The following is an 11,574-nucleotide window of genomic DNA, read 5'->3' as shown; positions in this document are numbered from 1 at the left end:
TGTGGTCAGGACAAGGCATGTTAGTTATGTGAAAGGGGGATAGAGGACGGGTGTGATGTATTACGTAGACATATCTGTCAGTCAACTGATTTCTTTAATGACAGAGAGGCACATGAAGACAGGACAGTATTCTCTCTCTGTTGACTCTTTCTCGTGTCATTTTTTAGGGTTTAGATGGACCCGTAGGGCCGACTGGACAGCCCGGTGAACCTGTGAGTAACCACGTCCAAATGCAGCTTCGGCACATTCTGCGCACACACACACACACACACACACACACACACACACACACACACACACACACACACACACACACACACACACACACACACACACACACACACTTTCCTCCACCCATCAGGTGGCTCTATGACCGCAGTGTGCCCAGGCTGATTGTCTGCGATTCACACTCCATCTTTATCCCAGCAGGTGAGGAGGAGGCCCAGTGGGGCTCTGCCTCTCTAAATGGATCACCCAGCAACCAGAGAAATAGAGGACTGTATTAGACATGTTAGAAAGGCTGTGTTAAGGCTCACAATGAATGTGGATCTACCGATCGTTTACCGTTCAGCGCGCTGTTGAGGCCGTCTGAGTCAGAATCTTGCGAAAATGTCATTTTCCGTGATTCAACATGTAAAATCGGTTTGCACTCAGTTCGCAACTACAGTACTCTCCTCAGGCAAACGCTATTGGTGTGTCTGAGCCCTTAAACTAGGGAGAGACTCAGGGGGTTTAGATGAGAGATGGGGGAAGTGAGGGGGAAGGGGGAGAGAGGGAGGGAGATAAATGTGAGAGAGGAATTCAGTGGGTGGTGAATGAGATAAGAGCGAGTTAGAGAGTGAAGGAAAGGGAGAGAGAGATGGTAGAGATGAAATCCTGGGCTGAATGATTATATTTCCATATCAATCACTTCAAGGGAGATCACAGATGTGGCTTTGGAACAGGTGGCTTGGCCGAGGTACAAAGAGTGATGCTGACAAAAACAACACAAGCAGAGACACCCCCCAACCCGCTTCATCTCTCCTCACAGACACACACAATCACAATCACTCTCACACAAATACACACTTGCCCATATGCGCAGAGGCACATTTAACTCGCTCTTCCTCAGACACTACTAACACACACTCAAACATACTTACAATATCTCTCAAACACGGACACACAAATGCATGATGAGCACACAGAAACACACAGAAACACGCATACAGACACACACACATATATACTGTATATACAGTACCAGTCATAATTTTGGACACCCTTACTCATTCAAGTGTTTTTCTTTATTTAAAAAAATATTTTAAATTGTAGAATAATAGTGAAAACATTAAAACTATGATATAACACATGGAATCATGTAGTAACCAAAAAAGTGTTGAACTGCTCAAAATATATTTGAGATTTGAGATTCTTCAAAGTAGCCACTCTTTGCCTTGATGACAGCTTTGCACCCTCTTGGCATTCTCTCAACCAGCTTTATGAGGTAGTCACCTGTCTTGGCATTCTCTCAACCAGCTTTATGAGGTAGTCAGTCACCTGGAATGCATTTCAATTAACATGTGTTAATTGACATGCCCTATTTGGTAAAAGACCAAACAGCTCAAATAAGCAAAGAGAAATGACAATCCATCATTAATTCAAGACATGAAGGTCAGTCATTCCTGAAAATGTCAACAACTTTGAAAGTTTCTTCAAGTGCAGTCGGAAAAACCATCAAGCGCTATGATGAAACTGGCTCTCATGAGGACTGACACAGGAAAGGAAGACCCAGAGTTACCTCTGCTGCAGAGGTTAAGTTCATTAGAGTTACCAGCCTCAGAAATTGCAGCCCAAATAAATGCTTCACAGAGCTCAAGTAACAAACACATCCAACATCAACTGTTCAGAGGAGACTGCGTGAATCAGGCCTTCATGGTCAAATTGCTGTAAAGAAACCACTCCTAAAGTACACCAATAAGAAGAAGAGACTTGCTTGGGCCAAGAAACACGAGCAATGAACAAGACCGGTGGAAATCTGTCCTTTGGTCTGATGAGTCCAAATTTGAGATTTTTGGTTCCAACCGCCGTGTCTTTGTGAGGTGCAGAGTAGGTGAACAGATGATTTCGGCATGTGTGCTTCCAACCGTGAAGCATGGAGGAGGAGGTGTGATGGTGTAGGTGTGCTGTCCTGGTGACACTGTCAGGGGTTTATTTAGAATTCAAGGCACACTTAACCAGCATGGCTACCACAGCATTCTGCAGTGACACGCCATCCCATCTGATTTGTGCTTAATGGGACTATCAACTGTTTTTCAACAGCACACCACACTGCCCTTTCACGCCTGGAATAAAGGAACACCTATGTGAGAATGCTATTCATTAACTACAGCTCAGTGTTCAACATCATAGTGCCCTCAAAGTTCATCACTAAGCTAAGGACCCTGGGACTAAATAGCTCCCTCTGCAACTGGATCCTGGACTTCCTGACGGGCTGCCCCCAGGTGGTAAGGATTGGTAACAACACCACGCTGATACTCAACACAGGGACCCCTCAGGGGTGCGTGCTCAGTCCCTTCCTGTATTCCCTGTTCACTCATGACTGCACGGCCAGGCACGACTCCAACACCATCATTAAGTTTTCTGATGACACAACAGTGGCAATGATGAGACAGCGTATAGGGAGGAGGTCAGAGACCTGACCATGTGATGCAAGGACAAAAACCTCTCCCTCAACGTGATCAGGACAAAGGAGATTATTGTGGACTACAGGAAAAAGAGGACCGAGCACGCCCCCATTCTCATCAATGGGGCTGTAGTGGAGCAGGTTGAGAGCTTGGCGTCCACATCACCAACAAAGTAACATGGTCCAAGCACACCAAGACAGTCGTGAAGAGGGCACGACAAAACCCATTCCCCCTCAGGAGACTGAAAAGATTTGGCATGGGTCCTCAGATCCTCAAAAGGTTTTACAGCTGTACCATCGAGAGCATCCTGATGGGTTGCATCACTGCCTGGTATGGCAACTGCTCGACCTCTGACTGCAATGCACTACAGAGGGTAATGCGTACGGCCCAGTACATCACCGGGACCAAGATTCCTGAAATCCAGGACCTCTATACCAGGCAAAGTCAGAGGAAGACCCTAAAAAGTGTTAAAGACTCCAGCCACCCTATCAAAGCAAAGGGTGGCTACTTTGAAGAATCTCAAATATCAAATATATTTTGTTTAACACTTTTTTTGGTTACAACATGATTCCATATGTGTTATTTCATAGTTTTGATGTCTTCACTATTATTCTACAATGTACAAAATAGTAAAAACAAAGAAAAACCCTTGAATGAGTTGGTGTGTCCAAACTTTTGACTGGTACTGTTTCCTGTACCTGTATTTCAGTCATAATTTGAGGATGTACACATGAGCTTATATGAACCTGATACAGTATTGATCAGTGTGCTGTGTTTGACTCTAGGGTGCCAGAGGACTTGTCGGACCCAGAGGGTCCCCTGGGCCCCCTGGCCAGCCAGTAAGTCAACATCCAACCTTCACCTTAATGCTGTTCCAATAGGCAATTTAACACCCTTCAAACCAGTCTGACATTAATAGATAACATCAAATACAGTTAAATCTGATTACCTGTCTTTCTCTTTCAGGGTATTACAGGTGTGGATGGAGTTCAAGGGTCAAAGGGCAACCTGGTCAGTATTTTTAACTTAAAATGGGACTTGTAGTTTTCATGACCTCAAAATGGCAACAGTTGATCCATGATGACTATAATGGGTGAATAAAAGCTTTCTAAAGCTTTCTAAAGATGATGTTTATGTAAAAGCATTGACCACAGTGTAGTAGCAGTCCCATGACCCTGTTTAGGGTTCCTAGCATGTGGGGCTCTGACCATGTGACCAGGGTTGTGTGAAGAGAAAGTGTGTGTGACACTTCTTGTTGTTTTGTCTCAGGGGGCACCTGGAGAGACAGGGCCCAGCGGTCAACAAGGAAATCCTGGATTACAGGTAACCCACAACCTCACACAATGTCAACACACAACAACATGTTGTCAAAAACATCATCCATAAAAAAACACAGTCTCAACACTTTCTTTGTCTACTCTCTCTTTCTCTTTCTCTTTCTACTCTCTCTCCCTCTCTCTCTCTCTTTCTCTCTCTCTCTCTCACACACACACACACACACACACACACACACACACACACACACACACACACACACACACACACACACACACACACACACACACACACACACACACACACACACACACACTAACCTGATTGATGCTTTGTTCTGGTCCAGGGCCTTCCTGGTTCTCAGGGTCCCATCGGCCTGCCAGGAGAGAAGGTAGGCACCATGCATCTCTCTTCATTTCAGATTTAAAGACCTGATCTTGTGACCAATATCAGCTCCGCCCCCCAGGGGAGGCTGGCCTTGAACGCTGTGACCCAGTACCAGCCACTCCTGGCTCCCATTCAGATTACAGAGGACACTAGATAGAACATGAATATCCAGGAAACACACACTGGAACACACACACAGGCAGGCAGGGAGTCAGTGCTGTGCTATCACACACCACAGCCTCCTCACACTATAGCAGGGCTACTCAACTACTATTTCCTATAGCAGGGCTACTCAACTACTATTTCCTATAGCAGGGCTACTCAACTACTATTTCCTATAGCAGGGCTACTCAACTACTATTTCCTATAGCAGGGCTACTCAACTACTATTTCCTAGGTGGTAAAGGTCCGGATGGATATTGTCTTCATCGGCGTAGTAACAAACCCCCACCTCGTGACCCACATGACCCCAGACTGTTCACTCTCCTCTTGTTGGCAGAAAGAACATTTAGCAGTTCTTAACTAAATTTCCCTGCAATTCTTCTACACATATTGTCATGGAGCGGAGAGAAAATGGTGCAGTTTTAAAGCTAATTTCCTTCAGTTTGTGTTAACAAAATCCATGGGGGCCCCCATGGGCATATAATCTGGCCATGATAACTACAAGATTTAGATAGCTGGTTAGCCTAACATACCTACCTAGCTAACATGGGTTAGTTGATCAACTCTGCATTACTGACATGTTAGAAATAGCTCTCTAATGTCTGTCAGTGAATGACACAACAAGAGGAAAACTTCCCATACACTACCAAATGCAAAAAATTGCACCTTGTGCATTCTAGTTACAGCTCTCAACCACATGAATAAATTGAAAGGCCAAGTTTTTTAAATGATTTCTTTTTAAAGTCGGTAGCCACCGGTTGAGTATGGCTGCACTAGAGGCTATTCATAGTCAAAAACTCATATACCCTGTATCACATTGTTGTAACCTGGTTGTTACCCTTGACATTGATTTGAATATACAGTAAGTTTCACCACTCATGATCTGTCTCTGTCCTCCACAGGGTCCCCAGGGGAGCGGTGGGCTGCAGGGACTCTCTGGTCTCGATGGCCCTACTGTAAGTACATCCATCTGATTCTTCCTCAGCAGCGCTGACCTTACCAGGGTGCATTACCTCTTCTCCACCAGCAGGGGAGAACAGAAGGCATTAGGAAAGATCTCCAACGCAGCATTTCAATTAGCTCCATTGAATGAAGGACCTGTTTACCAAAGGGCTTAGCTAAACGTCCATCCACATGGCTTTACGTAACAGGAAACAGGGCTTATGTTTCGTGTGTACTGTCGTGTTCTGCAGACACAGACACCCTCCAAGTCCCCCTATACGTTGTGCTGTATTCCCTTTACTTTGCACTGTCCATCAAGCTCCATTGATTGGTTCTAAAAACAGACTTGGAGATCTGTGGAGAGTTAGAATAGTAAGGTACCGCCGGCTGGTACAATGCTGTACTACTTGTTATAAACATTTGTGAGCCTTTATGATGTCTCATAATAAGACTTCTAATATGCTATGTCTGTTCAATGTGTGCAGGGCCATCCAGGAAGAGAAGGCCCTCCAGGAGAGAAGGGGCTCAATGTGAGTTACAGTACAGCCCGTTAGACCTGCCTGGGTCATCATACCACTGTGCTGTCATATAAACGGCCATATTATCCAATCACGTTCACTCATCACAATTCTCACCTCACGTTCACTGAATGCGTTGCCATCGGACACTCCCTTCCACTCCAATCAGACGTTAGCTCGCCGTCATCATCGTCATCACTCCCGTTGACTCGTCCTTTTCAGCATTGTATTTTCACAATGCCATCGTCATTGAGCAGTCACGTCAATCCACTCCGCTCATCAGCGGTATGGTAATGATCATAAAGTGCACTCGTCCTCATTGTCCAGTCAAAAGCACTCATTGCCATTGTGCGATTTGACTACATTCGCCCAACACAATTGCTCACTAGCTTCTGTATAATGGATAGTGCTTTTCAGACAGATGAATCCTGATGTTGTTTTGTCGTACAGGGTTTGCCTGGAACCCAGGGGCCTGTTGGTTATCCAGGGACTCGCGGTGTCAAGGTGAGTCAGATGCTATGTAATGGTCGCGGTTGAAATGTCCTCAAATGTACCGCGCTGACAGAGATAGCCATTCCCTCAGACATTTCAATCTCTCTACCTGTGATGGACATGTTGTGGGAGTGTGTGTGTGAGTGTGTGATTGACAGTTGACAGGTTCAGAGAGAGCAGGTGTATTCTCAGGAGGAGATCTATATGACAGTGGGAATAACGTTTGATGGACAGTAGAAATGACAATGTTGGATAAGAGAGGAACGCGTTTATGTGTGTGGGGGGTGGGATTATGTTGTGTGTGAGCGTGTGTGTGAGCGTGGAGGTGGGAGAATTGGGATAGAGGATTGTCATTGCTGGGAATGCTTACTCACTCAAAGTAATATTCACACCACCAGTTTTCCACCTCTAGGTCACTGTCGTTAAGGCGCAAGCTGACCTCGTCTGCAATCGTTAATAGAGGGTCAATAACTGGTCAATAGCAGGGCAATGACAGGTTAAGAGCAAATCAATAAGTCCTTCCCCAGGGTAAAATCATGGTGTTTCTTCCAATAGTTGTGGCAGTAAAATACAATAAAAACATGGTTTAGTGACAACCCAAGCATGCTGTTGATAGTACTTTTATTTACTTCTGAATACAGTACTGTAGTACAGTATCGTCTTGAATGGTGATTATCAGTGATATTGTGGCCTGTTCTGATTCTATTTGTATTTGAATGTCTGTTTCACAGGGGGCTGATGGAGTGAGAGGTATGAAGGGGAGTAAAGGAGAAAAGGTGAGAAAAGAGTCATTTTCACAGTAATTGTGCTGTAAAACTAGAAGAATAGACGTGATTACTCACAGTCAAAGTACCAGTTGTCTCACTGTCAGATACTGTAAAGGCATCTCATTTCTACTTCATGGTTTATTATGACATCCCCCATAGAGATCTCAGTACTGTGATTCATGAATCATCAGGAATCATTAGAAATCACTGTCTTCTTCTCCTCTTCACATTGCAGGGTGAAGATGGCTTCCCCGGGTTCAAAGGTGACATGGGCCTCAAGGGAGACAGGGTGAGAGTGTACCCACGCCAGACTACACACGCTTCAGATCAGTTTTCATTATGAACAAATAAGGTATTTTATGTAGAATGAGATGAGATCTCACTTAGTCTGACCTGCTTTTCTGTCTGCTTCTCTTTCTTCCTATCTACCTCTCTTTTTCTCTCTCTGTCTCTCTCTCTGTCTCTCTGTCTCTCTTTTTCTCTCTCTCTGTCTCTCTCTCGCTCTCCCTATATTTCTCTCGCTCTCGCTCTCCCTATCTCTCTCTCTCTCTCTCTCTCTATCTATCTATCTCTCTCTGTGATGTGTGTGTGTGTGCGTGTGTAGGGTGATAACGGGGCCACAGGAGGTCATGGAGAGGATGGGCCAGAGGGGCCTAAGGGCCAGTCGGGACCCCTAGGAGAGTTTGGAGGTGCTGGCATAGCTGGAGAGAAGGTACAGAAACATTATTTCACTAGTCTAACATTTACTGTATGTGTCTGGTCATGCAATATGTATGAGTTATTGGGATTATGCAGATGTATGGATATATGCGTGTTCAGCGTGTCGGCTACAGTACATGTAATCACATGAACACCCTGCTTAAACCATGTCATACAGTATTTGCATGCATTATGCACTTTGTTTTTGGCAATGTTGCCAAGTCAACCATAATGATTCCACTCCTCTTTTTCTGTTAATATCTCTCTCTCTCTCTCTCTCTCTCTCTCTCATTTGCTCTATCTCTCCTTCCTCAGGGTAAACTGGGTGTCCCAGGGTTGCCAGGATACCCAGGAAGACAGGGGCCCAAGGTAAAATCCAATTCAGAGCTTTAAGACTTTGTTTTACATTAAAACTTTGAAACAGAAAGAAGTGTGTATTTCTTTGGCTCAGCTCATTGCTGTCAAATGAAACATAAAGCATGATAAATGGCTGATTTAAAAATAGGTATTTTATTAATAGTTCATTAGTGACAACAATTCATTAGCGGGTTGATTAATGGCGTATTTAAGGCAGTGTGTTTGACTTATGGATTAGATTTAGCTTAATTCGATACTGTGGTTCATTATTAGTTTATTAAATGTTGTGGTTGATGCATGATTAATGTAAGGCTGTAGATGGTTAACCTCTGTGTGTGTTCTCCAGGGATCCGTGGGGTTCCCTGGTTCTGCCGGAGTTCTGGGAGAGAAAGGAAGACGGGTGAGAACCATAGGACCCGTATTGAACCATGCTGAACCGTATTGAACCATGCTGAACCGTATTGAACCATGCTGAACCGTATTGAACCATGCTGAACCGTATTGAACCATGCTGAACCGTATTGAACCATATTGAACTGTATTGAACCATACTGAGCTGTATTGAACCATATTGAACCGTATTAAACCCTCTACTGTAATTCTCCTCTAACCATCCAAAGATTGGTGAACTGCCTGTACTGTTTTCACTGATAGATGATAATGCTGGATTTTTCTTCTGCAGGGTCCATCTGGTCAAGCAGGAACTGGGGGTCAGAGAGGTCCTAATGTGAGTTAGATTTCTTCTCTGGTCTTACAGCATCTGAGTCTGTTGATCTCTATTGCATTGGGCCTATGGTGAGGTGTGAGTCACGGTTTCTCACCAACTGACATTGCACACCATTCATTTACAGTCAGTCGCCATCAACCTTTTCTGAGTCAAGATCACTTGACTCAGCAAGCCGAGATCTACCGCTCAGATAATTTTTTTTACATGACTTAAAAAACATAAGCCTATGCAACATTAACCAGTTAAGAACAGTTCAGTAATAATGAGGTTTGTGCAGTAAGCTATAAGGCCCAATACGTTATCACTATGCTTGAATTACCCTGCCAATGTTGTCCCTCTCAGACTATTTAGAAATGATATTTCTAAATTGAAGGTATATGATCACATTGGTAGTAGATCATTTGTTGTATTACTTGTGAGGCACAGCTGAGTGAGCATAATCAGTTATTTTACTGGACTGATGGCCTGCATCTGATGGTTAGCATTTTAATGGCTTATTAAAGTGTTGAAAGTCCTGAATAACAACTTAAACATAAACATACTCATAAAAACAGCAGCTCTTTCCTGTATTCGTTTGAATCTCTCTCTAGCCATGTTTTTAAATGTTTAGAAATCCCACATTATCAACTTTGCTGTGCGTTCGAGGCTTCTTTTGACAGCCTATGGCTCAAGGAAACTGTGCAGACAGTGATCTGAGCTATCTGATTGGCCAGCGCTGGGTTTTTGATTTGCTCTCTGGGCCTGCCAGGTAGGTGGAGTTCTACCTTCAGACATTGTTCAAAATGAGAACACTTTGCCTTTCCGGCACCAGGGCTGCTGAATAAAGTATACCTACCACCAGCACTAAACTCATTTTAAGAAATAGGAACGCAAGGCTTTATTGTTGTTTGTATTTTTTTTACAGAAAACCAGACCGGTTGGCGACCACTGATTTACATCATAGGAACTCTCATTCACCCCATGTCATTTATCCTTCTCCTATGGATGAGTTGTGTTGTCATAAGAAGGATTATGTTGATGTTGTTTTTTTCATAGGGTGCCAGAGGGGGGAGAGGAGCACGAGGACCGACAGGAAAGTCAGGAGACAAGGTGGGTTTAGGCCAGTGCACAGCTGCCTCACAACGAGAGAAGGAACAGGCGCTGTTGAAAGTGTTACTGTTCAGCACAGCATGCCATGCCATCTGGTGCAAAGAGATAACACTTACAATACTCTGCAGCTACATGTTTGAAACTGAAATCAGTTATTTCAGGAGTCCTTTCAAAAGAACACCAATGAAATGATTAACAATGGTAAAAAAAAATATTTTCATAAAATGAATGAATAGACCAACAGGCTCAATAACTGTGTTTCTCTCTATCCCAATCCTCCACCTTCTACATGTTCCGCCAATCAGGGCACCTCTGGACACGAAGGCCCACCAGGATCCACTGGAGACCAGGTAAGCTTCAGTCTGACACACAACCTCACAACCCCAGAGTTGAGCTATAATATAACACAGCTAATAATATCATATCTAATAATAGCTAGCATAGGATGATAATATTACAACAATACACCCTGCTAGGAAAAAGCATCATAATGCTTCACAGATACATAACAGTGTACGATACCTACTGGTAAAGATAGTCAACTGGATTGAGTCTTTGTGTTGTCTGGTTGATCGTACAGGGACCCCAAGGACCACAGGGAAGGAACGGTGAGGCAGGACCTAAGGGACCTAATGTAAGTGTGATGTGTCAAATGACAATCAGCTTTTATTTATTTTATTGACATTTTTTTATTTAACCTTTATTTAATTAGGCAAGTCAGTTAAGAACAAATTCTTATTTACAATGGCGGCCTACCCCGGCCAATCCCTAACCTGGACGACGCTGGGCCAATTGTGCGCCGCCCTATGGGACTCCCAATCACGGCCGGTTGTTATGCAGCCTGGAAACTAACCAGGGTCTGTAGTGACAGGAGCCACTCGGGAGCCCCTGCATTGTTTAACATGTTTCTGTTTTTCATTCCAGTCTTATGTTGCGTCTGTCTGTACTTTTTATCTCCATCTAGTGTGCATGTGTGTCTATGCTAATCAAAAGTGCAATATTATTTTTCAGGGAGCAGTAGGAAAAGACGGACTACCAGGTCATCCAGGACAGCGAGGGGAGCCAGTGAGTTAAACTGGGATTCTATGATGACCCAGGAATTATGTGGTTGTTAGTTACTTTTTTGCCTTTGTACAAATATGGACATAGATTACAACACTCATCAAGACCCCCAATAACACCACAACAACAGGCAAGACAAAAGCTGTGGCTTGGATGCTGAATTACTGAAGTGCTAGAGTGGGCTACATATTGAAGGCTACTAATCCTATCCATAAACAACTCTCTCTCTCTTTCTCTTTCTCTCTTTCTTTCTCTCTCTGTCTGTCAGGCTGGCTCTTTCTCTCTCAGCTCTTAGCTTTGGGTCACAGCTTCACTTGCTGTTTTCTCACTTGTCATCTCTCCTCTCTCAGGGCTTCCAAGGCAAGACTGGTCCACATGGGCCAACGGGTGTGATCGGACCACAGGTGAGTTATCCAATAAGTGATTAGAAC

The 11,574-nt window shown here is 44.0% G+C and overlaps 1 protein-coding gene across 1 annotated transcript in view; it reads left to right on the top strand.

Moving 5' to 3' along the window:
- col5a3a (collagen, type V, alpha 3a) overlaps positions 1 to 11,574 on the top strand; it is a 74,876-nt gene that overhangs the window by 40,759 nt on the left and 22,543 nt on the right. The window contains 19 exon segments of the mRNA XM_090196471.1: positions 168 to 212; positions 3,452 to 3,505; positions 3,633 to 3,677; positions 3,936 to 3,989; positions 4,288 to 4,332; positions 5,393 to 5,446; positions 5,918 to 5,962; positions 6,401 to 6,454; positions 7,174 to 7,218; positions 7,445 to 7,498; positions 7,814 to 7,921; positions 8,224 to 8,277; positions 8,612 to 8,665; positions 8,948 to 8,992; positions 10,028 to 10,081; positions 10,387 to 10,431; positions 10,662 to 10,715; positions 11,093 to 11,146; positions 11,494 to 11,547. Coding sequence (XP_090052597.1) covers positions 168 to 212; positions 3,452 to 3,505; positions 3,633 to 3,677; positions 3,936 to 3,989; positions 4,288 to 4,332; positions 5,393 to 5,446; positions 5,918 to 5,962; positions 6,401 to 6,454; positions 7,174 to 7,218; positions 7,445 to 7,498; positions 7,814 to 7,921; positions 8,224 to 8,277; positions 8,612 to 8,665; positions 8,948 to 8,992; positions 10,028 to 10,081; positions 10,387 to 10,431; positions 10,662 to 10,715; positions 11,093 to 11,146; positions 11,494 to 11,547 — 1,017 coding nt within the window.

Source organism: Oncorhynchus mykiss, chromosome 13 (genome assembly GCF_057628025.1).
Source record: "Oncorhynchus mykiss isolate SJ-2025 chromosome 13, ASM5762802v1, whole genome shotgun sequence".
Taxonomy (NCBI): Eukaryota; Metazoa; Chordata; class Actinopteri; order Salmoniformes; family Salmonidae; genus Oncorhynchus; species Oncorhynchus mykiss.
The sequence above is the reverse complement of the archived record's forward strand: the minus strand, read 5'-3'. Positions and strand labels throughout refer to the sequence as shown.